The sequence below is a fragment of the Hippoglossus stenolepis genome, chromosome 8, assembly GCF_022539355.2.
Source record: "Hippoglossus stenolepis isolate QCI-W04-F060 chromosome 8, HSTE1.2, whole genome shotgun sequence".
Lineage (NCBI taxonomy): Eukaryota > Metazoa > Chordata > Actinopteri > Pleuronectiformes > Pleuronectidae > Hippoglossus > Hippoglossus stenolepis.
The window spans coordinates 23,078,252-23,105,691 of NC_061490.1; the positions used below are offsets into that span (position 1 = coordinate 23,078,252).

At 43.1% G+C, this 27,440-nt stretch overlaps 1 protein-coding gene across 1 annotated transcript; it reads left to right on the plus strand.

Annotated features, from left to right (window-relative positions):
- The first annotated feature begins 220 nt into the window (after positions 1 to 220).
- ntrk1 (neurotrophic tyrosine kinase, receptor, type 1) lies at positions 221 to 25,995 on the plus strand. The gene is made up of 16 exons (XM_035164161.2): positions 221 to 661; positions 5,055 to 5,129; positions 6,067 to 6,138; positions 9,435 to 9,503; positions 10,490 to 10,644; positions 10,990 to 11,132; positions 11,767 to 11,905; positions 14,116 to 14,448; positions 15,219 to 15,277; positions 15,395 to 15,497; positions 16,899 to 17,054; positions 17,179 to 17,309; positions 17,915 to 18,087; positions 21,391 to 21,631; positions 21,915 to 22,073; positions 24,810 to 25,995. The coding sequence occupies exons 1-16, from the start codon at positions 465 to 467 to the stop codon at positions 24,993 to 24,995; spliced, it is 2,391 nt and encodes a 796-aa protein (XP_035020052.1). The 5' UTR covers positions 221 to 464; the 3' UTR covers positions 24,996 to 25,995.
- Positions 25,996 to 27,440: the final 1,445 nt, after the last annotated feature.

The following is a 27,440-nucleotide window of genomic DNA, read 5'->3' on the forward strand; positions in this document are numbered from 1 at the left end:
GGACACCAGACCTCTGGCCCTGGAGGGACAGATGAGATCTCCATCACCGTATCACCATCTCCTCCCCTCATCATCATCAACTCACTCCCCCACCCCCACCACCCCCACTTGCTTTCCGAGGTGTCTGGTGACTCTGGCCCCTCGGTATCTGGCCCCTCCCTTCATCGCGGAGGAGAGGAAGAGAGAGGGAGGAAGAGAGAGGCTGCAGCCCACCACCACCATCACCATGTCCCCAGAGGCCCCTCGCCTGCCTGCCCCTCCTGCTGCTCAGTACAGCTGTGGCTCAGTACCAGACCCTGACCAGCTGGGATCTCAGCCCTGCCAGGGAGCCACGCGAGGAGAGTGTGAAAGCACCTCTCTTCTCCCACTCTTCATTAAGTGAACAACACAGACACTTAACTCCAACTGCAGCTGTCAACAGCCACCTCTCCGCCTGGTGCTGAGAAGATCCCCTCTTTTTGAGCATGGCTGTGGCACCCCGGGCCCTGGCACCTCTCCTGCCCCTGGTGCTGGCACTGCTCAGCCTGGCCCCGGCGCCCGCCTCAGCAGGATGCCCGTCGGCTTGCCGGTGCTCTTTTGCCATGCTGCAGTGCCTGGAATCTGATGGCATCACCAGCGTCCCGACTCTGGCGGTGCAGGAGAGTGATAACGTGACGGAGATGTGAGTAAAGATGCGTCACCTGCTCTGCATGTTCCACTAAATGAGCTTTTCTGATGGATGCACTCACGTTTCTTGATGTTGTTGGTTTGTTAAAAGCTTGATTGTGACTCTGGGCTGGAGATGGTTTTGATTAAAGTCTCTGTGGCAGAGTTTTGGTTTTAATGGAGCGCGTGCAACTGCTTTTATATCTGATCTAAAGTTTCAGGGAAAGGAAACACTCGCAGATAAGTTGGTACAACTGTTCAGGAGAAGATTTTCTATGTGGAGCAGGTTTTAAATGGCTCTTCATCACTGGCTGGGTTTTCTGGATGAGATGATGGATGAAAGTTGAGCAGTTGCATCGACTTCATCATCTTTCACTCGCACAAAGTTGCTTTACGCCGCTTTGACTCAGAACAACAAGTGCATCCCGGCACACTGGAGCACAGATATGTCACATGGTCTGATGCCAGCACAGGGTATCTGTCCAGTTGTCCTAAGAAATGTTGAAGAGCAAAGTATCGGACAATATCTGGCTTTGTTTGTGTCTCATGATCTAATAGATTCAGCTCTGTTTTCATATCACAGAGTTCATCTTCTCAGCTTCTGTCAAATCCAAATGCTGCTTGACGTGAAGTAAATCTACTGCTGGTTCAGATGGATTAGCTCGGCGGTAATTTAGTCATCTTGGTTATCGGAAATCAATTATGGATCCGTGCTGTCAAAAACTGGTATAAATTGACAGGAGCTGATCTTAACATTCAGCAACAGCCACTCTTGCGCTGCGATGGGAAACAAACCCACAGAGCAGGTTTAGGGTTACAGGTTCATCTGCTCACATGTTGCTGAGTTCATAGCCATGTTTTTTGCCGAAACAGGTCAAGATGCATAACAGCACGATTGGTTTCCACTGAGATGTAGAAATACGTCACAATACTCTGTTGTTTGTCTGATAATGTGAAGTTTATATCCAGATGTGGCTCCATAAACTCGCTGACCTGAGATAGAAATGTAGTTCTGTTGCTCTTGTGCTATTTCTATCTGACTTTAAAGCATTTTTAAAACCGTTCAACAGCAAAACAATACTTAGTTCAGTTCAAAGAATCTAAATCATCAGATACTGACGAAATCAACTGTTTCACTAGGAATGTGTTTGTCTGTGGTTTGCTCAGGAATCAGGAGTCCTATAAAATAAGATAAGATATTATCCAAGCAATGTTCCATAAACTGTGTTATTGTAAAACTCTTGTACTTATGGTGATAACGGCAAAGATTATGCTCATTGTGGCAAAATCTTATGTACACAAGTAACCTTTTGTGCATGTTTATAGATACAAGATACATACTGTGCAATATTTCCGAGATCGATGAATCCTTTCTTTGTGCAGTTATAGTCAAATGCTCTGAGATCCAAGTCTCTCTGAATTTCTGAGGCTCAAATGTAAATTCCATCCCTGATGAAGGATCTGCTGACCTGCCTGCACCACTGAGCTTGTCCTGATCGTATTTATGCTCCTTTGCTGGATGAAATGTTGAAAAGATGATGTTGAGGACAGTATATTTTTGATGTTGTAGTTTCTTAAAGGTTGTGCGTTTTTTTCTGACTCTCCGAGGGGGGAAAGTGTTTGAATAAAACTGGTCCAAGTCGCAGCTCAGATGAACTGAGACTCAGCTGCAGATGACTGTTATTTGTCGGTGGCTTTTTGAAACTTTGTGAGGAAAAGACGAAGTAGAAAAGTGACCACCTGTGATTTAAAGAGGGCTGCTGTATTATTATAAAACCCACCATCAGCTCCAACACGGAAAACTAAATGTCACTCTCTGCACCACCACGCTGTTTCTTCCTTTGTTCCTGTTCCCGGATCTGAGCAATTAGCGCTTGTTAAGAAGGAGCTGCATTTGTGAAATGCTATTTCGTTGGAGCAAGTCAATTTTTCTGCTGCTCTCTGCCACTATTCACCTATATCCTCCTCTCCTCCTCTCCTCCTCGTTGCCTCCGCCTCCCTCCTGTTCCCTGGCTCTTACCTCAGAGGTGTTTCCTTGTACCTGCAGTTAAGCGTGCTTCGCCGAGCGCAGGGCGAGGCTTGACATTCTCACTCAACCATTCAGTCAATAAGTGAGCAAGTCTTTCTCCGCTTCCATTTACCGCCGCGCTCGACGTGCCAGCAAACAACAACACTCGCTGGCGTCTTGGCGCTGCGAGGGAATACAGCCGACGCTGGGAAACAAACAAGGGGCCATTAACTGTGGAACAGGGGCCGAAATTCATCATGCGCCGAGTTATAAATTCAATTTTGTGAATTGCCAGTCAATGCCCCCACCCAGGAACAATAGATGATATACAACCCACTTGGCTCAATCCAATAAGTCAGGGCGATGGGTGATCCTGGGCCCACCTGCCCTGTAATCACATTATCGCTGTGCGGGTCAATCAGACATGAATAAAAAGGTTTGTGTGTTGCAGCTGACAAACAGAGAAGTGGAAGCTTGAAACAACGGCTCAGGCTCAAAGTGGCTGTCATGTAGGAATTACTGCAGGTATTTATAATGGCATCTGGTCCACATACTGGAAGAGTATGGAGAGATATCTATCTGCCCGTCTGTCCCTCCATCCATCCATCCGCCTGTCTCTCTATCTATCCATCCACCATTATCAAACCAGGGCTACATTAGCAACTGTCCTTGGTACAGTTGTATTGTGGGTAATAGGTACCAGGTTTTTATTATCTATCTATCCATCTATCTATCTATCTATCCATCTATCTATCCGTCTGTCTATCCGTCTGTCTGTCTGTCTGTCTATCTATCTATCCATCTATCAATCTATCCATCTATCCATCTATCTATCTATCCATCTATCTATCCATCTATCTATCTATCTATCTGTCTATCTATCTATCCATCACTATCAAACCAGGACTACATTAGCAGCTGTGTGAGGTAGAGTTGGATTGTGGGTAATGTAGGTGCCAGGTTTTTTTAGAAGAATAACAAAAGTGATGTCTGTGATATCATTTAAATTGACGATACCATAGAGGTGCAATGCTACATAATTTGCTGATATTCCAAAATAAAAGCATGCTTAAGAGGCTTTTCTTTTGAAAAGATGTCAAATTCAAATTCAATTCTTTGTTTTATTCTCATAATCAGATTGTCTTTTGGTTTTGTAAATAAAATATGTTTCTTTATGCTAAAATGCAACAAACACACCTTATATAGATCATGCTCTTTTTATTTAAACTCTATTTAACATCATTTATATTTCATACTTATTCTCTCATCTGCTATTGTGTTTTCCTCAAGGCGCTCTCCTGAAAATATTATTTGTCCCAGTTTGTTTTTGATTATATAGTTAAAATTATGAGGGGGGAGGGGAATGAATGCTCAAGGATCTTTTGTGTTATAGAGCGGGATGAAAACATTAACGTGGACAAAACCCCACAATATTTGAATCCAGTGAATCCAATCCTTTCAGCAAAGCTAGATAAAGACGTGTCCTCCTGAGTTAAATGGACAACACTCATGCTGCGCGTGGGCCTGCAGCGAGCGCGGTGAGTGCGGGGCGGAGGAGGCCAGAGAATGGGGTGGACAAGACAGTTCTGCTCTGCGAGATCCTTGGTGGGTCCGATGGCGGCGTCCATTCAAAACCTCTGGTGAAAAGAGCCGGGGCCGTCCTTGCGCTGAGTGCTGAATTGATCAGCGGCTCACTAGTTATTCTGAGGCATACAGGCTGTGTCTGGAAAAAGTGGAAAATGACTCGTTGAGAAGAATTTCCCAGCAGCCTCGTCCAGCATCTCTTAAGGCATCGCTTATTTTCTTTTCCACACGAGCAGTAGATTAAGTTCTGATAAGAGCCTTGTGGTTTTGTGGGTCCCTGGACAATCTCGGCTGGTTTTGTTGCCCGTTTGTTCCGTGCATGAGGTCGGACACGTGTCGATTGGGTCGACTCTCGTCTAGTCCTCTACTTTATTCCGTCATCGTATAGTTCCGACTCCCACTCGCTCTCAGGGTTGCGCGTGTTTCTTCCCGTCCTCCTTCTTGCCCGTTGTTCCTCTCCAAACTGTAGGCCTTTAAAAAATAGGCTCATGGTCTTAATGATGAGCTGCTGAGTTGTTGGGTATGGATCGTCATCGTCAAGACTTTGAGTTTACAAATCGTTGGTATGGTCTCGTATTGGGTACGAAACTGTGTTGTTGATTTTAAATGGTGAATCTGTATCTCCTACAACCCTGCTCAAGACATGTATTTACTTTATCTTTCAAAATGTCTGTTTTCATTATCATTCAGCGTGACCTTACATGAGCATCTACCTCCACAGCAAATGGCTGAAGGTCACAAAGAAATGTACTGTATGTACTTACCTTGAAACGCTCTTTTTCTCTGCCTCCCCCCCCCCCTTTTTTTTACTACCCAGTTACGTAGAAAACCAAGCAGGCCTGGAGAATATCACAGAATTTGATCTTGTTAACTACAAAGAGCTGAAGAACCTGTAAGTCATGCATCTCTCACACCTTCCTTCACCACAGTACACCGACTGTTTGTTCATCTCCCAAAACAAAATGACTTTCCATACACCTGAGAGTTCACTATTCTCTGCTTTCGTAAACGTGCGGGTTAGAGTGAAACCAGCAGATTTACCAATCAACCGCTCCCTAAATTTCACACGAGATTTGGACGTTTCTTGCAGCGTTCGAAATTCTTACTTTGAGTTTGTCAGCACAAGCAAAGTGATTAAACTGATATTGGCTCCATGACTTGAGCCTCCAGCCGACTTTATAATATCTAGGTGAGTTTGAGATCAGGGTTTCCTGCAGGTCAGGCATGTTCTTTGACATAAAGCTGGTTAAACTATTTAATTGGGAAACTTGAGAAAAAGTTGGAAACTCTTAAATATCATTGTATCAGGTAGAGTTAGATATTCTTTAACTAAGGCTTAGGGACTTATCGCACTCTGAAAGTCCACAGAATGTATGTGTGTAGGTTGTCCACATACTTTAGGCCACTATATTACAGTACAGTATATTATATTAGTAAGTTATATGCTAGTAGAGAGATTGAGTTTGTGATCAATGAAAGTTGTTAGATTTATTTCTGACAAACAAAGTCATCTGAAAATCTTCAGCAAAAAATGAATTAGAAAAAGGCAAAGGAAGGAAAAATATCCCAAAATCAGTAGTTTCTATACAAGTATATTAAAGATTACGGGGGTTTTGGACTCTTGGTATAAAACACGAAATGTAAACATGTCAGAACAAATAATAGATTAATTGAAAAACTACTGAAGCTGAATCGACGGTGATATTAGTGCAACCACTGCTGTTATTCATCTCACACAAACTCACACTTGATTTCTAAGATTATTGTTCATCATCTAAAACAAACTTGTGTTTCGTTGTGGTGCCTGTTGTGTGTTCTCTCCCCTGCAGCACTGTCACGTCATGTCGGCTGAGGCTCATCTCGGCCAAAGCCTTCCGACACAACGTCAAGCTCCAGTATGTGTAAGTGTCCTTGTCAGTACAACACGTGTGTGTTGTTATGACCTGTGTGTCAGACTGTTTGTCGCTGTCAGTCACAGCTCGGCCGAACCCCGCGTCACATGGGATGAGAACGTGAAACCACTTTGAATCATTTTTCTTAAACAGACTGTTTGAGCATATAACTGTAAATAGTTATTAAAAGTATTTGTTTTATGTAGGATTAGATCGAGTATTTGCTACTTTTGAGAGTTTTATATCTCTGTAAGTGGAATATCTTCTGTTTACTTTTAGACAAAACGAGCAAATTCAAGCAACCAGCATTTTTCGAACTTCTTCTAATGTTCAAAAGACTAAATGAGCATCAGTCAGTGGAGAAAGTAACTAGAAGATTAAACAATTGTAAGCAGCATACTGTAATGAAGCAGGTCACTGAGCCATGCATAGTAAAAGCCATTAAAACCTATTAGCAAACAGCTCATCAACCTTTTCTTTATATTTGTAAGAGGAATATCTTAGTTTTTTTTCGACAAAACAAGCAATTTGAAGTATTTTTTACTTTTTCAATGCTCCAAAGACTGAATGAGCATTGATCAATGGAGACAGGAACTAGCAGACGGGTCAATAGTGAAATAATGTTTTGGTTGCAGTTTTAAAGGGAATTCGTTCTGCTGTCGCTGACAAATTAGCCTGTTTTTACCACTTACTTCACTTCTGCAACATACTGAATACAAATGTTGGTCACTGTGCCATAGTGAAAAGCCTTTAAAACATATTAGCAAACAGCTAATTAAACCTTTTCAGAGTTTTATATCTTTGTAAGTGGAATATCTTTTGGTTTAGGATCATTTTTTTTTAGACAAAACAAGCAACTTGAAGGAGCCACTACGACGAAAATGTTCTATTTCTTTCTAGTAAATGAGCATCGATCAATGCAGAAAGTAACCAGCAGATCAATCACTAGTGAAAACAATCTTTTACTTGCAGCCTTAAAGTGAATTAATTCTGCTGTCAAGGACAATAATAAGATTTTTTTCTGCAGCACAGAAATATATACATCATTGTGCGACAGTAACATTTATCCAATAGTGACCCACTCCGTCTTCAACAGGCATTGAAACATTTCATTTATTCATCCTGTTACATCACGTCTTCAGTCAGTTTGTCCGACAACAAACAACCAGACTTATCGGCTGGAGGCATCAGATCTGTGTGTTCATCAGCCGCTGATCCCTTATCTCCACCATCTTGTCCTCGTCGCTCCACTAATTGCGTCCAACATGTCTGACGTCGTTTTTTATCTGAAAGACGAGCGGGCTTGAGGACCAGCGATGGCTCGGCAGTGGTGGTGCTGGTGGTGGTGCTGGTGGTGGTGGAGAGTTTGGCGGGTGAGCTTGAGAAATTGGAGAAGACGTCCACCAGTCACCTTTTACTCGCTCACTTTGGCGGATTATCGACAACTGATGCATAATAAATACACTCCACTAAGGGTCCATTATCACTTAATCAATATCTCACTGTGGAGGGGGGGGGGGGCTGGGGGCTGCTCGGGGGCTCATGTGTGACAGATGTATCTCTGAGATTAAGAGCGACTGCCTCAGCTTGGACCCCCTTCCTTTTCCTCTTTACTCTCGTCTTCATCCACAATCCTCCTCCTCCTCTTCCTCCTCCATCATCTCATAAAAATGCATTCAGCTCTTAGGTTTGGCTGCAGGCGAGCGAGCGAGCTGCGATTCCCGGCTGCGCTCTGCCCCTGTGGACCCAGGGAGGAATCGAGCCGGTAATGGATAAGCCCCGATGGCTAACCCATCTGACATGAACTTTTGGGGGCAAGGAAAACAAATAATTGAACCCCTTGGCCCTGCCACAGTGAATATGTATTGGCTTCCATGTTCCTGCTCCCCTGTGCAGCTTCTTGTCATCTTCTGAGGGAGGTTTATTTACAGCCGGGCTTCTCGGCCGTCTGAGGATCATTTGAGAGCCACTGTGATGATATTTAAGAGGCCGGAGAGGATTGACTAAATGATCTGCAGCATTCATAAACCACTATATTATCATGGCAGCTTGCTGTATATGATTTTAGATCTAGGCTTGAGGCTTTATCTATGTTATTACAGGTTTACGACTTGGCATCCACACTGCTCTGGAGTTTTCAAGCACCTAAAATGGAGAAGTGTGGAAATGCTGCTGGTCCTATTTTAGCTTGCAAACTCTTGGACAGTGTTTCAGTCTGGACGTGCAGAATCAGATTCATTTGGGAACAAAGATTCAAAATAAAGATTAAAACTTATTTTAAAACTTCTTTCCATCATGCGTTTAGACATGAAAAACAAACTGATGCTCGGGGAGAACACGCAGTGACAAATCTGAGAAACTAATTGAAGAAGGAAAACTCAAAATACAAAATAATGTCTGAATTTGCTTTTTAATTACATTTCAACCTTTCAAATCTTTTCAAACCCTTTCGGAAAATGGCACAATATTTACTCCATATGAAGGTTGATTGAAAACTTCATGAAAATCCATCCGGTAGATATTGTTGTTTTGGCAAAAAGTAGACATTTGAACGACAGACTGACATTTCCCCCCCTGGAGCCGTGCTGCGACCATGACTGACAACCCGGTGGCGTCTCTTTGGTTTCATCATCACACTGTATATACAAACTATTCATATTTCTACATTAAAAGACAAATTATTTCCCCCGAATGTCATTCTGTGAAGTATCTCAGTCGGTGTCAAGTCAAGTGTTGTCCTTCCTCCCAGGAGCGTTTGTGACTAATCGCCTAATGCACCGAACACGAAGCGAACACAGAGACTTGTGCTCGAGGTGTTTGTGAGCGCGGCTCCTGGCTGTTGTGAAAGACTTGCCGAGGGTAATTGATCAGAAGCCATTTGGATGCATTAATGTTTTCCACTGAGAGCAGGTAAGCGTTGCTCTGAGAGTGTGCAATCAAATCACAATGCGATCCAACTGCAGCGCGCGACTATGAAGGGAACATTTTGACTCCTATTAAACCCCAGCATAGTTTTATTTTTTCCCGAAAATTATGTTTTTCTCAAAGCAACATTTGAGCGGATGACAATATTGCAAAATTAAATTACACCCAGGTGCTGTTTCCTTGTTGTGTTTATGTGACGGTAAATCAGTGAGTTTCTGCAAACTATGTATGAACTGCTGTTTGTGCCATTTGTAAAATGTTGGAGGAAGCACATGTCAAAGTTTTCACGATCTCTGCAGCAAATAGGTTAAATGAATGTTGTGTTATATATATTATGAAGCTAATGTTTGTAATGTGTGTTTTCTTTGTGTGTTTCACAGGAACCTGGCGTCAAACTCTCTGGAGCACATCTCCTGGAGGGTGTTTCATTTTCTACCTTTGCTCAACCTGTGAGTCCCTTTAAATGTTTGTGTTTCTTCGGGTCACAGCACAGGTTCATAAATCACGCCTCCTCCGTGTTAGCGGGTGGGACACGGGTCAAATTAAAAAGTCAAAGTACACGCCAAATAACTTCTATTAAAGATAGATATTTTCTGTGTCGTTGTTCTTATCAGACTGATGATTGGTCATCATTCTGATAATAAAAAACATGGTGAAACACATTGACTGGCAGCTGAGACTGACTCATGATTGGCTGACTCATGAGCTTGTGTATCAACGGGATCTCGATACCGCAGCTTGATCCCCTGATTGCTAACGTGCAGACTCCAGACTTAATTACCCTCAATGTGAGTGACATTGTGAAAAACAAAATGAGATGTTTAGGTCTTTCATAGCGTCCAAAACGTCAAGCGGCACCAAAACGTCACATTAATAACAAACACAAATACAAGTGGTTAACTTCACCCATACTGATGCGTCAGATCGGCACAGACTCATCAAGTGTGGGTCTGAGTGAGAATCAAACACGTCTGGTTTAATGTTTCCTTTGGAGTTTTCTTTTTACATTGGAAAACCAAGTAAAAATACATATTAGTCACAGCAGAGTATTTCTACATACTTTGAAACTGCTAATTCACAGGGAAACATTTTGTAGAGGAGAAACCGTTGCTGCCTTTTGACACCACACGATTCAAAGGTTTTAGTTCATGATGTTGTTGGTGTTAATAATAATGTTGAAGAACTGAAAGACGTCTGAAGTTAGAAGGTATGAAAGGTTATTTCATGGCTAAAGGTTAAATTCTTCAAGAATTTAGAATAGAGTGAATCTAACAGTGAGTCAATGGTGTTTTTGTGATTTAAAAAAAATGCATTCATTCCTCTCTACAGAACTTTTTAATATTTGATGGTTGAAGCTCTGTTCTTCTTGCACTTGTCAGAGAAGCTGATACAAAAACTAAACACACCTCCTTTCCCTCTGTGTTTTCCCGGTCAGGGTTTTGAGGGACAACCCTCTGGTGTGCTCATGTGATCTCTACTGGCTGCAGGAGTGGCAGCTTAACGGCCGCGGCGACGTGGACAACCAGTTGTTGTCTTGCTTGTCTGACAACCAGGAAGTGGCCCTCAACTCTCTGGTGATAGACAACTGCAGTGAGTTGAGATTTCCTTTTCGATGAACTATATGTTTCATGTAATGCACGTTTGCACGAATGAGTTTTCAAACTAGAAGAGAACTCAGAGAGCACAGATTGGCCACTTTATCAAAGAGACTTGTTTCTGTCAAGTGTATTAATGTCTTCAATGAGCAGGTGCAGGGAAATGCAGGTTAGAAATTAGCTCTGCGTCGTCGCCTTAATCAAATACAGTCGGAACATCCTGTTGCCAGGAAACATACGAGAGAGATTTTTGGTGCTGTGCTCTTTTCTCCGAGCCGGTTTTTACCGTCTTATTAGCGACCGGCTGCCGAGTGCTCACGTCGTCCTCTGTCGCTCTCAGGTTTGCCGGTGGTGGACATTGTCTCCTCCGGAGAAAAGACTCAAGAAGGAGGCAACCTGACGTTCGAGTGTCACGTGACAGGAAGTCCCACTCCCAATGTCAGGTGGCGAACCGACAACCTCAGCTCTCCCTTCGTTACCCAGGTACTGTAAGATTTAAGATTACATTCATATTTCATTCAATTATCAATCAAATCTATTTGTAAAGACAATGAAAGCAAATGTAACATCCATGATATCAAGTTACTGAAGCCTGCCATGAATTTAAAAAGCTCTGCAGCCTTTGTCCAGCTGAGGAATTTTAACTTAAGCAAATTGTATTAAATCCACAGCACTTAACCCTTGTTATTTTAAATGTGGGCACTTTGTCTCCATATGTCAGACTACGAGCATGAAAATGAAAAAGATTTGTCATATCCTGCATGACTCATCCGCTGAACAAGTCGGCCATATTGGTCTTCATTTTGCACAAAAGAGAAAATATAAAAAGATTCAGGTTTTCACAGCCTTTTCTTCGCTTGTGACCGAATGTCTGCGTGTGCATTTCCTTGAACTTGTGATTTTTCATTTTCTCTGTATTTTCAGATTTTCTCTGTGAAGCTCTTTAGCTCAGCAGTGTTGTGTTTTTTTTTTAAAGTGAGATTGGCTCCTGTAATCTATTGATCTTACACTAGAGCAAATTGGATTGCACTTCATCTCTCTTACCTGAACATCTCTAAGTGATCCAGTGGCAGCTGCAGCCGTATTAACCCCCTCTCCTCTGTGTCGGCGGCTACAGAAGAGAATCTGGGGCTCCAGGCTGGAGCTGGTCCTTTTCCTCAGCAACGTGTCCTCCAATGACAACCTGCGCAATCTCACCTGCGAGGCCGATAACCGAGCCGGGCCCAGGGAGGATATGGTGACACTGGACATTGAGTGTAAGTGCCTTTTCGAAATAAAAAAACCCACACTCCTAAAAGCTCACAGGCTCAATACCAGTTGTCGGGCTTAATGGAGGTTATGGTGAGAGCACACCGGGGCCATTTTTCCTTGTGCGGGCACAGCGGACAGCCAGAGAAAAGAAAATTGCGCTGCACTGATTTTCTTCTAAATGCTCCTTCAACAAATATGAGCATGTACCCACCACGCTTCTAATGGAGCTCTCTGTCATCTGCCACTCACTCTGGCAGCTGGTGAAAAGAGTTAAAATAATGAGTGAAGTGCTGCAGGTATGGCTCGCCCTTTAATGCAGGGGTACGACGAGAGGACAAAGGAAAGTGAACTTCTCTTTGCTCTCAGAAAAAAAGAAAAGAGAAAAGAAAAACTCCTTCACCTCATACACGTCCGTTCTTTCTAAACTACACTTGCAGCTTGACCCAGGAGGCTTTCACTGTTGTTTTTCTCTGTTCGGATGCATTAGTGCACATGGAAGTTGGAGCACTGAGGAATGACAGCACCCGGGCGGTTCCACACGGAAAACACAGTCAGATGCATTAGTCATACATTACTGACAACGCCGCCCAAAACAATATCGTATATCAGCGGCTCAGTGACACTCATTAGAAAATAAAGCCAAAAAGAGGCGAAGGCGCCAATCAGCTGGGGCCAAATGCACGAGCATCGAGGGACAGATAATGAACGTCAGGAAAATGGGGCTGATAACCCGTGCGAATATCTGATTTGAGCCTCTGCTAATGGACTTCTCCCTCCTACTCCGGAAAACCGCTTCGTCCGCCCCTGATTGGCAGCCTGCAAATGCGTTAGTGCGGCTAATCTATCAACATCAGCCCCCCTGGTGGACGGACACTCGTTAACCGCCAGCCCTTTAATTACTCTTAATTACCTCCCAGAATAGTGGGTGTTTACTGCTGAGTGGCTCCCTGTGCCACTAATTCACCGTTCTCGCAGAGCTCCTCTTTCACGGAAAAGAGCTTTTCCACAATGTCTGTATTTTATTTTATTTTTTTTAATTTGCTTGATCAATATCCATCATCACCAAAATGGACACAAAGGTTCTGATTGACTCTGAATCAACAAAGGAACTGTCAGGTGTCATTTTATGTATTTGCTCCCCCCCCGCCGCCCGCCTCTTTTTATACAAAATGTTCATTGTCTGATCCAGAAGCGAAGTGCGAGAACTGACAGGCTCATTAGACATAGTTCTAACCCTCCATTTAACCCCTGCAGCAAAACGGCTTGTGTAAGATTAGTGGAGGTTTGCTAATGGATGATTAGTTAAATGTGACAAATGGCTAATGTTCACTGAGTGTAACAGACTTTCAGCTGCGAGTGAAGAGACTCGTGCCTTCGGGGTCCGGCCCCCTTAGCGCAGCACTCTTCCCGAGGCCGGGTCACGGGTTAAGAGCAGCAGAACGGCTCGAGCACAATGAGGGGTCTCTGCACTCGAGTCGGGTTCGATCTGAATGAGGCCATTTCCTGTTACTTCGCGTTTCCAGCCGAGCTTCCAGGTAGCAGTTTGTGGTCGGCGGGGGGGGGGGCACGGCGATGACCAGGATTCATTATTCATAGCAGGTCAGCACAGGTTTGCAGTACAGATGGAGAACATTGATTCGTGGAAAACTCTAAAGGGAACCTACAGCCGCTCCTGTCTGACCTTTTGTGTTCATATGATCAAGATGCACATTCAGCATAAAATCATGACATATTGGCGTCTCTAATTATCAATTGACTTATTGTGGTGGAAAGTTGCTAAGTGCATCTGCTCAGGTATTTAGAGGCTCTTGAGTTATCATTTCCATTTTATGCTACTTTTATACTTTTTTACCTCCATTTCACTGCATTTATCTGACAGCTGTAGTTGATAATTACTTTTTAGATAAAGAATTTCACCTCTGAAAAACATGAATAGTTCTTGTTTTCAGTGAAACATGAAAAATTGGGTCGGACATATTGAAACGTGAAAAGCTCAATCCACTCATACAACTAGAAATGGTTCTCATTAGAGTGGCACCTCGTGAAAACACATTTAAATCCATTAGATCTGGATTTTAGATCAAGTTCCACAACTTCTTCCTTCAGAAACCGTGAAAATGTAAAAATAAAAAAAACATATCACCCTATCTATATGTTACAGTCTACTACTTCTTTGAACAGTCCCATTTTCCCAAAACCGGTCTTCTCCCAACAGTTCCTGTCAAAATCGTCTTCCTGAAAAACGCCGTGCAGCAGCATTTCTGGTGTTTCCCCTTCGCCGTGGATGGAAACCCCGAGCCGAGCATCGCCTGGCTGTACAACGACGAAGAACTGATAGAGTCCCAGTACAGATACACCCAGATCATCCCGGACTCGATGGACGGGTCGGAGAAACACGGCTGTCTCTTCCTCAACAAGCCCACCCACATGAACAATGGAAACTACACTCTGATCGTGCAGAACAAACTGGGAAGGGATAGCGCCACCGCCATTGGGAGTTTTATGGACAACCCTTTTGACGAGGCGGATCCTGAGGGCTCCTTTCCCGGTAAATTCCTGAAATTGTTTTGTGGCAGCGGAGCATGTGCCATGGCAAACAGAGGAGGCCACAGGGCGAGTTAGAGGAGAGACCTCTCTGAATATCTAAAGGTTTTAACCCTGCTTGGTCCGGAAATAATCCGAAATTATCTGATGAATCTGCTGATTGATCGATTGATTTTCTGAATAGAGATTTAGATTATCAGCCATAATATTATAACCATTCAAGGTGGACTTACCACAAGCTACAAGACGGTGTAACAATGTGATAGGCTCCTGTACAGGTCCTTATGATAACTGCATTTTAAGAAAAACTTGTTTTATTTGCAACGTCACGGAGAAGTTCTACACTACCAACAATCCGCAGGTGCATCAGCGACATCTCTGATTGGTGGAGCTCACAGTTACCATGGAAATGTTTTACGACAAGCGCAAAATGTTGAACTATTCCTTTAACACATCCCTTTAATCTTTGCGTCATCAAAATTCTACAAACGATATTTCAAGTGATAGTTGGGAATAATAAAGTATAAATGATATTGTTGAATGTTTGATGAGTAGCTAAATAGTGAGAAGGCTGCAAGCTGAAAAGGTTTGTATCGTTAAATCCGTTTGTTCACGAGTGTTTGTGCTCTCGCTTCCCACACGCCAGTCCTTAATGCGGCTCCAAGTAAGTCTCTGATTGATTTTCATTCTCCCAAACATCTCAGCACGTCTCCTGAAAACTTCATCAATCTGTTTCATTCATCTCCTTTAACAAATCTCATTTCTGCCCCTCAGTTCCTACCAGCAAATCCAACATGGACGTCACGGAGAACCCAGAGAGTCGGGTGTTCGTGGTACGTCTGGGCCTCATCAGCCCCCCCGAGGCAAAGTTAAAGAAAAGTAAAGAACGTTAAAAGGTTTAATAACGTGTCCGAGTGTAACTACGGATCTGCTTGTGTTGGTCTGAACAGGTGTCGGTAGCCGTGGGTCTCGCTGTGTTCGCCTGCACTTTTCTTCTCATCATGGTTTCGGTGATTAACAAGTGTGGCCAGCACTCCAAGTTTGGCATTCACAGTAAGTTGGGATATTCCCAGTTATTAAAACATTGCATCTTCAATCTCAAGCACAATGCAACTGTACAAATGACAATGTCACTGGTCTGGCAAAAAAAAAAAAACCTTCAGCATATTTAACACACTGTAAAACAGCAAAGTTCAAGTTCTGTCTCCCACGTTTGCCTGTATCTCGTTTATGAGGGAAATAAAGAGTTGTGGGTTCACATGGAGTTGTGTTTCCATGGCAATTTTAACTTTCTCATACTGGACAGAGCCAGGCTATTGCTTATCTGTATGCTAAGCTAAGCTAAGCAACTTCCAGTTCAACTCCATAGTTAACACAGACACGAGGGAGGCATTGATCCTCTCGTCTGACCCTCAGCTGGAAGAGAAGCACATTTCCCAAAACGTCAAACAATTCCTTCCTCATGTTGCTCAAACTTACACTTGTAGCATCATGATACGTCTGTTGCTGTCTGTAATTCAATGAATCTATTCCACTGGACGACATCGTCTCAGTCCAGAACCACACAAATTCACATTTGAACGAAACGCTCCACGTTCGAACATTCTGCCAAATCGTTTTTTATTTCCCCCCAAAGCCGCAGATGGTTCTGTCAGACTCTCACGAGGTTAATGCACAAGAGAGACCGACTAATACAGGATCTCCACAGAGCTGTAACTTTGAACAGAGGCAGCCGCTGTGTCGGTCGGGGGCTAAAGTGCCTTAATTACGGAATGAGAATGGCGGCACAAACCTACCTTGGGCCACCGCCACGTGGTGAGGGCCATTAAAGAAGATGGATGGATGGATGGATTGGTGGATGAATAGATGGATGGAGGAACAGCTAGACGTGATATAGCTCCACTCGGACACCCCCAACACACACATACACACACACACATTTACCCTTCTCACTATCAAAGTGCCTAAGTGCGCCTGATTGCCTAAGTGGACCCTGCTCCCTGTTTCCTTCCCTCCATCGCCTCCGTGCTCGCTCTTTGTTGTTCCATTTTCCGCCGTGTTGGACTCTGGGGGTTCTGTGGTTTGCCTTGCTGAGTGGGGTTTTACAATTTGGGCCTCACTTGTTTGGCATTTAATATGCACTGTAGTCAGGGGTTGCTCACCATTCAGGCTTCCTATATGGCCTCTTTTTTTTTTTAAACCTCCAGTTCAATGTGGCCTGATTGCTGCGTGGTTGATGATGGTGATTATTGAAGCTTATCATCATCTATCACCATGGCACCAACAAACGTGCAACCAAGTTGGTGGCGGAGAGCGTCGGCTCCTCAAATGGGGAAGAAATGGGCTCTGAATTATTTCTTTTCATGGCCACCGCAATCACAAATGGTGGGAGACTGATTAGGTGCTGCAGCGTATCTGTGTCATTCTTGTTTGCGTCCCTCCCCGTCTCATTAGGGTCGTCCGTTTTGGGGGCCGAGGACGACCTGGCCGTCTCGCTCCGTTTCATGAACTTCGGAACCAGCCCGCCTTCCTCAGATGAAGACTCTGGTTTGTCCAGCTTCGTCGAGAATCCGCAGTACTTCTGCGGCATCATCAAGGACAAAGACATGTGTGAGTCGCGTTACTAAAGTACTGACACCTGGAGCAAGTGCGATCAACCGCACTGCAAACGAGACGTCAGGTTTTCCTCGTCTTCCTCAGATTTTCAGACCTTGTGTGTATATTTTATGATCAGGTGTGCAGCACATTAAACGGCAGGACATTGTGCTGAAGTGGGAGCTCGGCGAAGGAGCGTTTGGCAAAGTCTACCTGGCAGAGTGCGCCCACCTGAGTCCCGACAGCGACAAGATGCTGGTCGCCATCAAGGTGAGTCACTGGTACCACTTCCTCTCCACTAATTCAACAGCTGTGTCAATGTTAAAAAACATCTATGCATTGGCAGCATTTGTAAAACCTGTAGACTTGTGCTGAAAGTACCTGAAAAAAAAAATATATTTAAATTGTGGGCAGAAAAGTAAGAACAGAAGTACCTCAATTTTCAAAATAAAACACTCTCATACTACATAAACTTACAATAAGGTTGCGCGTCAAAGTTGTTTATGACGTTGACTGTTTAAAAAATTCAAGCACTCTTGCTGCCACACTGCCAACAGGTAAGTACTCGGCACTTATACTTAAATCTTCTGTACAGTATAAAGTAAAACATCCTGCGGTTTCAGAGAGAGACGTCTTCGTGTCGGTGGTTTAATCCCCAGCTCATGTTACAACAGTTTAATGCAAACCGCAGCGAAAAAAAACCAAGACGATGAATCTTTATTGTCCCATTAATGAGACGTTTGCTTTTATTATTCAATGAATAAAACTTGCCTTGTTAAACTCCTCAACCTTTTTTACTTTGGGCCCGAACAACCAAGAATGGCTGCAGAAATGATTTTGGAAGGTGTTGATGTTTGATCCTCATGTGGTCGCAGACGCTGAAGGACGCCAACGAGTCGACCCGGCAGGACTTCCAGAGGGAGGCGGAGCTGCTGACGGTGCTCCAGCACCAGCACATCGTGCGGTTCTACGGTGTGTGTACGGACGGAGAGCCGCTGGCCATGGTGTTCGAGTACATGAGGCACGGAGACCTCAACCGCTTCCTTCGGTACGTAGGGGACCCGAGGGTCACGAGTTCAATCCCCACAGCTGTCCTCTGTCCATACACAGCTGAAGGAAATGTTCAACTGCAGCAAGCAGACTGAATGAAATGCTGGAGGTTTTTTAAAATATGTTGTCACGTCATAACTTAAAATATTAGCCTTGGTTTATATTCCTCATCTCAACAACTCAGATACAGTTATACGTGAAAAGCTGTAGATTTTTTCTGAGCTGTGCAAAGCAGCAAAAACAAAAAAGGTACATGTGAAATTAAACACATAAAAAATGATGGCTCTGTAATATTCAAATACCCAAGTAAGCCAGTGTGACTGAACTAGCATTTAGCCATTATTCATCCTATAATTTACTTAAAATCTGAAAATGATAAATTAGAAAATAATGTGACAATTTCTGATGTTTGATCAAATATTTAAGCCATTTTTAAAGAAAAGAAAATCTGTTTCTAGCTTTGCAAATGTGAGTATTTGATATTCTACGAAAGGAATCTAGTTTTTGAACTGTTCATCAAATAAAACAAGCTAATTTAAATGTCAGGAAACAAATGATACATCTGATGTCAACTTCAGCACGACGAGCAAACCGACGACTACACTTCACTCTGAGCAGCTTCTATCAGACAAACCTGATGTTTGCTTAAAAGTCAAACCCACAAAGTCGACCTCCGCGGACTGTGTGGTTCCAGTGGTCACTCAGGAGAACCATAGATTCCCTGTGTTTAAGGCTGAAGAACGAGGACGACACAGACCGTTGTTTTTTATATTTACGACGTTGCTGCTGTTCCTTAATCTCTTTAATAATAGCAACTTTATTTACATGGGTTTTCAAATTATCTGGGGGCAATAATCAGTGGTTGAAATCCCCTGGAAATGTGACATGTCAAGTTCTTATAGTAGAAATATAAAAGAAATAATGTACGTGGTCTAATAATCTAAATGATTCATTTGTCATAAAATAGATTTAAGGAAAATGTGGAGAAAAAAAACTTTGGGATCTGCACCTTAATCCACATCCTCACCAGAATGTTATGGGTTCATCTCTGCACCTTATTTGATGGAAATCGGTTCAGTAGTTTTTGCATAATCCTGCCAACAAACAAACCAACAATCAAACAGACTCGGGTGAAAATTGAACCTCCTGGGAACAGAGCAATGAGAGCAATTACTCGTCTTTACTCCATATTTTGTCTTCCTCTTAGAATTAATATCACATCACGAATACAGAAAGAGAAGCTGACGTGAATTGCGTCGAAGAATATCTTGCTTTGATAAATTAATTGTAAAAAAGACCCTTCCCAGGCAGGTTTCCTATTCGGGTTTCACAAGATGTCCTCACGTCATAATAGCAAACAGAGTGAATTTCAAATGCAGCAGGATTTTATTTCAATACTGATGAACACAGTAAATAACCAGATCCAGCACTTAAGGAGAAATTGAAGAAGTTTGCTCGGACTAATATGTCGTCTCCTGAAGGGCCCGTGTAGCAAATTAGCTCATAACAACACTCGATTTGTTGTGTGATGTGGTGACGGGAGAACTTTTCAAACACGTCCATTCTATCATTTAAAGAGTAATTTGAAAACGTCTAAGTTTAGAAACCTGTGGCGAGGCTGAGGCCGCGTTGACCTATTAGAGCTCACTATGCACCTGGGGAACCATCTGACTGAACGAGCGGAGCAGACGCACTGGATGCTGGCTGCCAGGTTTTCTCCACAGGAGGCAGATTGGGAATGAAAACACACTCACACACACACAAGCGTGCACACACACACACACACACACACACACACACACACACACACACACACACACTCTGCCTGAGATGCATCTTTGCGATCGGGTGAAAATCGCATTTCCAGCAGACAGAATGGGTGAAATGTCTGTGGGCCCCCACAATGCAGCTGCTTTCCCACCCTGCCACCTGCCTCTTAAACTAATAGTGATTGTATAGACAACTTCCTTTGTAAGGAGGGGACAAAGTGGAGAGGAGAGATATTAGGATGGATGGACACACATCATCTGTGATTTGCTCATTTAGGCCGGACTTGGACGTGAGAGTGGGTGTTTATGATCCGCAGGAACAACTGAGAGTCAATGTGCTCTGCATCCCTGAATTGCATTATTGCAAATCAATTGTAGGCGTATTACAAGCCTTATGTTTTCTATTAAGCATCGTTGTGAAATGGCCTTATTATGGCACGGGGATGTTGACCATGTCTGCAGCGCTCTGAAGAGCCCTCAGTGCTCAATCTGCAGATTGAACATCGCTGAGTTCATTGTCCTGCAGGTCAGCCGGGGTTGATGCCATAGTTACCGACGAACTGAGAAACCGATCCTGGTGTTTGATTAATCTGAGCAGCCGATGGAAACAGAGCAGAAGAGCAGAAGTGTTCCGTTCTTTACATGTGCAAATACACGCGACCCCTTTGATAATGCACAGAGGTCAGGAATTCAGATATTAATGGAATAAATACAACCAATTCTCTGTGAATGAAAAATAATACCACCGAATTAAAAATTGTTTTAATAAAAGAATACAAATTTGACCTAAAGAATCACTGTGACCTCAGTTTTCAATTAAGCAAAGAGGCTTTAGAAATTACAGATAGCACATTATATATAGAAAATATCTCAAGAACCAAATATAACCTTTTGTCATGTAAAATGGTTTCTTCTATTCCATTAAAGTTATAGTTCCCTAAGTACATTGAATAAAGACATGTACTTAAGTATGGATTTAAGGTATTCAAGTATATTTATGTTCCTTCTTTTTATCTCTATCCCAATAAATCAAAGCACATTTTAATCTGAATTTGAAAAAAGGTGTAAAGAATAAATAAAAGATTGCTAACATAAAAAATAAATTGACTTTTACAGGTCTTTAGACATTAAAACTATACAATATGCTTTATACTATAGTGCTGTACATTTTAATTATATTATAATGTATATTAAACGACCTCAACAAGCCACAGTAGTAAAATGCTGCTCTTGCACGGTTGCATCAGTATTAACAATCTAATGATATAAACTTAATCACATACAAGTCACAGGATCTAAAGTCATTGTATTTTTAACACTTTAAATACATGCTTATAATACTTGTGTCCTTTTTAATTAAATACGATTTTTGAATGAAGTACTTGTTGTATTAGTACATTAACTTGAGGGTCTTAACACTTATTCCACCACTACCTGGGTCTAATTTTCACCTCCTCATCTCACGTGTTTCTTTCACACCTTTCTAATAAAACAGAGATATCCTGACCTTCATGTGTCTCACGTGTCTGTAGAGCTCACGGCCCGGACGCTCGTATCCTGGAGGAGACCAAGATGCCGCCGCTCGGTCAGCTCACTCTGCCTCAGATGCTGCAGATCGCCGCGCAGATCGCCTCGGGCATGGTCTACCTGGCGTCGCTGCACTTCGTCCACCGCGACCTGGCGACCCGCAACTGTCTGGTGGGAGAGGGCCTGGTGGTCAAAATCGGAGACTTCGGGATGTCTCGAGACATCTACAGCACAGACTACTATCGGGTAAGAGGCCAGAAAAGAATGAGACAGGGATGTGTTTGTGTTTCTGAGAGGAAAACGTGAGTAACATATTATTTAATCATTGTAAAATTCAGATTTATACATTTGAGTTACTCATCTCAATGGTTTAAGCTTTTACCCCTGAGTTAAGGTCAATGAAGATTTGTTTGTTGTGCTCAAACAACTCACGAGAAACTTTCCCTTCTCGAAATAATGGCCCGATATCTCTGGATAATTTTCTAATTGGATGAAGAGTTTGTGAACGTCGCCTCGTCTTCCTCCTCAGGTGGGTGGACGCACCATGCTGCCGATCCGCTGGATGCCCCCGGAGAGCATCATGTACAGGAAGTTCACCACGGAGAGCGACATCTGGAGCTTCGGCGTCGTCCTGTGGGAGATCTTCACCTACGGCAAACAGCCGTGGTACCAGCTGTCCAACAGTGAGGTGGGTTAGGATGGAGAAATGTTCAGCAACTAAGAGATTATTTTGATGATTATTGGCACATTCACTTGGACTCAACTGATTCGATCTCAGTGGTCAGAGGTCACGGTGAAGGAAACTGCTCTGGTTGGTGGAGGCACACAACCACAGGGAGGTGACTCCAGGTTTTAACGCAGAGTTCACCTAAATTTCAAATAACGTTTCTTTTCCACTAACCTCTTGTGCCATGTGACATGTGCTTTTCTCTCTCGTCCTTGTTTATGAAGACGGATGAAATATTCGTCTGTGTCGTTCAAAATACTGAAAAATCGTCACCGTAGATTCACAGAATCCACCGGTTTTCATCGGTATTTCTGTCTCTGTGCTTCAAAGACGTTTCATTGAAAAGTGCTCACCCTCCTGACCTTGATAAAGAAAACCACATGTATCTGCATGGCCACACACAACCAGAGTGAAAGGAGGAAATATGTTTTTACTTGAACATGAATTCTCGTATACAAACATGAATTCAAAAAAAGAAGCCAGGGCTGGAAGAGGCCAGAGACAAATATAATGGAAAGAAACAGAACAGGAATGTAACGTTGCACATTTACTCAAGTACTTTAATCAAGTACAAATCTGTGTTGTACTCGTGTTAAAAACCAACCAGTTTCAATAAAAGGGAAAAATGACCACAACACAGAATGGTTTAAAAGCTTACTTTATTATTTCATGTAAAATTATACTGAGATCCAAAGTCCAGCATTGCTACTAGTGGAGATAACCTAACTCTAAAAAGGGAAAAGTGAATATCTCACCATGGAGGGGAGATGAAGGGAGGTCGGAGGTCGGAGGTCAGCTCACTAGCAGTCAGTCGCTTCTTCTTCAGTTTCTTTTGAGCGTTTCTTGATGGTGATCACTGAAGTACCGACACTGACGAGGCCGGCAACACACAATTGTGTCTTCAGGATATCGAAACATTTAAGATCCGTGAATCCTGCACAGAGCGAAACACACAGGAGGATGACAGAGAAGTGTTTGCTGCATGTGACTGGAGACCAGAGTGGAGACACACTCAGACACACCTGTAATCACTCTGCACCTAGACACACACACACACACACACACACACCAAAGCCCCTCCCAATCACTGCAGCCCAGTGTGAAGGTGCTGTGTTTTTACAGTACTTTTCGAGGTACTTCATAATATTTTATTATATACTCCACTGCTTGAGACAGCTTTAGTTCCCAGGTGTAAGTTCTTTATCTGAAGTGTTTTTGCGTAACCCTGCAAACAGATAAAAGCATAATGTCCTTGGTGGAGACAATCAGCTTCTCCTCAAACAAATACAGCAGTAAAAAGCTGCACATTATGCATATGGATGTTTTTATGTATATTACTTTTCCTTTTAATACTTTAATTCCTGTTTTTATTTTTACTTAAGTACTTTTTTGCTTTTTAAGTATCTGAATACTGTCTCCACCGTCTCCCCCGCTGCCTCTCACATTCTCATTGTGGATGCTTCTTGTGTAGTTGTACGCCGCCCTGCGCTCTTAAGAGAATCAATAAGTTCATAGTAATTAAGGGCAGTGCAGTCTAGCCTTTTCAGCTCAAGCACCAAGAAGTGGGACTCCATCGCAACCACAGCGGTGCTATTACGGCCCGAAACCCTCTCTCCTTTCAAGAGACGGGTGGATCACTTTCCCCCTGCACTCGATTCTAATCTCATTGGTTTTCATTTTTACCCAGGGCCAATGAGCTGTAACCTCGTTAACCCAATCTGTCTCGCCCAATGAGGGACAGGTGAAATTATCATGTTGCCCAAACACGCTGTGGCGTAGATAAATCATCCCAAAATACTGACGCTGTGGCGATGGCGGCCATTTTGGGGCAGGCTTAATGAGCCTCTCTGCTCAGATGTGAGACTGAGCGGCGGCGGCGGCGGCGGCGGCGCTGACACAGGCCTCTTGTGCTCAGTGGATCAAGGTTGAAAATGAGGAAGGGATTGAGTCAGTAACTCTTCAAATGGAGAGCGCAGGGAAAATCCTCCCTCTCATCCTCGACAGTGATTTATCCACCGAGCTGCAAGAGCGTGTGAACTCAATCAGTCACTGCAGCCATTAGTGTCGGAGCTGGAGGTTATTCACAATTCTGCTTTGCTCATTTGTCCCCGAGGTCTCAGCTAAAAGACACGTATCTGCACAACGGTGGATAATAGCTGACTTTGGTGATTCAGAAGGTTTTTCTGGATTAATTGACGCATCCGCTGCTCGTGCGGCGTATTTATGTGATTCACAGATTTTAAAAGACCACTTTAAAATCCCCAGTATCTGTTTCCAGAAGCAATGCCATTAAAACCCTCATAAATAAAACCAAAACTAGAACTCTACACTCAGTAGAGCACAGAAAAAGAGTTCCTGGATTTGGCCCCTTATCCAGATTTGTGACAAAATGTGTTTTCTCACTGTGGTTGAAAAAAACCTTCCCCCTGATGAACCACATTTAAATCTGCTATTGTTATGAGATTAAATAAGATTTAAATTGTTCCCTTGAAAGGGTTAGTACATTAAAGCAATAGATTATGATTAGTATCTAGTGTTGTTGTGAATCTCAAATATCTTTAACTCCTGATATCCAGTATTGATCAGGCTTTAATCGATTAAAGAGACAAAATGGGTGAAATTTTGGGTGAACTGACTCGAAGAGCTTTATTTTGACACTTAATAGTAGAATCATTTCTACATTTCCTCCCCCGACAGGCCATCGAATGCATCACACAGGGACGGGAGCTGGAGAGGCCCCGCACTTGCCCCAAGGAGGTGTACATGCTGATGCAGGGCTGCTGGCAGCGAGAGCCCCAGCAGAGGATGGTCATCAAGGACATCCACAGCCGGCTGCTGGCCCTGGTCAAGAACCCGCCGGTGTACCTGGATATCCTGGAATAAAAAGAGGCCGAGAAGAAGCCAGGGAGAAGGAATCAGAGGATTTGGGAGGTTGGAGTTTTGATTTGAGACTTAAAAACGTCCTCTTTTTGTTCCGTTAGGTTCCTCAACTTTCTCATTTATCCATTAAAAGACCAGTAGGAAGGTTATTCCCCATTTTTCCCCAGTTGCTGCTTTTTCCAGCCTTGATGCTCGATGGACGTTGCGGCTGCTTCCCGATTTACTGCCCCCCTGTCGTTCTCTGGAAACCTGTCAAATGTTTACCAAGGTGCTTGGACGTTGAGGTGGAGCCTGACGGAGGGACTTGCATGGCTAATTGTTGAAGTTACAGTATATGACGATGCTAGAAGGCTCTGGGCCTTTTTATGCAACTCAAAACACATGATTGCAAAGGGAGGGAAGTTGTTGTACAGTATAGTCACTGATTTTGGACGAAGTTTTGATACGGGAGGTGATTTAAAGGATTTCAGTAAATGTACATAAGGCCAAGTTGTACAATCAGAACCATTGCGAGCTCGTTTGTTTTTCACGTGTCATATGAATATTTTTCAAAAAGCAAGAACGAAATGTAGATTATCAGTGAAAGTGTTTCCTGGTATATTATATATATAAACTACTGTGTTTACATGTAATGATGTCGAATATGAAACAAAGACAAGTGAAGTTTGACTCGGGAGGTGGAGCTTTTTTTGGGACAAATGTTAAACTGTGAGAAGGTAAAAAGAAAATCAGAGCGCTGCAGTGAAATTCGGTCCAGAGAAGCAACACTCGCTGTCTGGGAGGTGAAGCTCCGAGCGCTGACAGATGGATCAGGGTGAAACTCCAGGAGCAGAGGGACAGATGGCACCGAAACAGAGACGGGAGCTGAGGCCGCCTCCGTGGAGAGAGGAAGACAAAAAATGAAAACCAAGTGTACAAACCGTTGTGATGCCTTTACGTGTAAATACTGAATGTGTGTACATAACCTGTATCAACATCTAAAAAATATATATATCTTCATGTATCCAGCACTTTGTATATTCCCTTGAAAAATAAAACTTGATTTAAAAAAAAAAAGAGAAATGGCTGCAGCCTGAGGAAGGAGCTTCCCCTCCCATCAGTCAATCTGTCATTATCGGGCGAACAATGCTCCGGGATGCCGCCTGTACTTAAAGTTAGACATCTTAACAAGGCTATTCAAGAGCTTTTCTATTATCTTGACGAACTAATCATCAACCTGCGACGTCTCTACGGGGACGCTCGGGCAGACGGTTATTGAAAAGGACTAATCAAGTTTCATATTGCCTTCCCGCACCGGCCCTCCGGCAAACAAACACCCTGCAAAACCAAAGCCCTGTCTCTGCCTCACACCAGCACCACCTCCCTGCCTCCACCTCCCTGTATGCAGAAAGTCTCCAGGGAGTGGTAATGGATTGTGAGTAATGCTATCATCCCTTTCTCTCTCTCTCTACCCTCTCTGGTGTACTGGAGGGGGGGGGGGGTGGAAAACACTTGGAGGACCCATTGTTTCTTCTTCTTCTTGCACTCGAGCCTCCGGCCTGGTTAGATGTGCAGCACGACGATAATAAGAGGCTGGAAATTAGGGCCTATTTTTAAAGTGCCACTCCTCTCGGAGCTCTGCAGCAGGGAAAACTTTACTTTTTAATCTTCCACATTGTCGTAAAAAATAAGAGTATTGATTTCTTGAGGTAATTATTTCTTCTGATTCGTTTTGGTCTGTCTATTGCTAATAATACACCACTTTGCTCTTTACTCTTCATCCTGCAAAACACCGAAGACGATGACCAAACTCGGCGGAGTCGAACCGAAGAGAACTAATCTAGAAAAGATGACAGATAATGGGAGTGAAAATAACTTTTGAACTGAAATCTGAATTTATTTGTTTTAAGATGTGGCACTTTGAAATTTCTCATTCTGACAAAATGTGTCCATAATGTCCCAAATCCTGAAAAACAACAGGATACATGAAGAATTTAATAGAATTTAAAGTCTTTGGTTCAATCTCAGGATTTTGACCCTGGTTTCAAAGATTTCTGGAATAAAATCCTCTCGTCTGGGAACATGTGGAACAATCGGGCTCGAGGGACAAATATCGGCCAGAATTTCTTGTTAGATTATTTATTGTAGCACGTTTTTTATTAATCCAACAGTTAGTTTTCCTGCAAATGAATGTTCAGGGATTCAAACCCTCCTGTTGTGCGGCTCTGCCCTCTGCTGGTCACCGCTCAGACTCAAACTGCTTTCACAAGGAGACGAATCTGCAATTGTCTTATAACAAATATATATTATTACCCAATTTTCAACATTATTCAAAGTCAGTGTTTTGGTTTTAGATAATAGGCTTTAATGCAGGATACATATATTCATGTAATATGCATGTGTTTATCAGAAGAGCTGCAAGGATTAGTGGCAACCATTTTCAAATTCAAATATTTGTTTGACTGATTC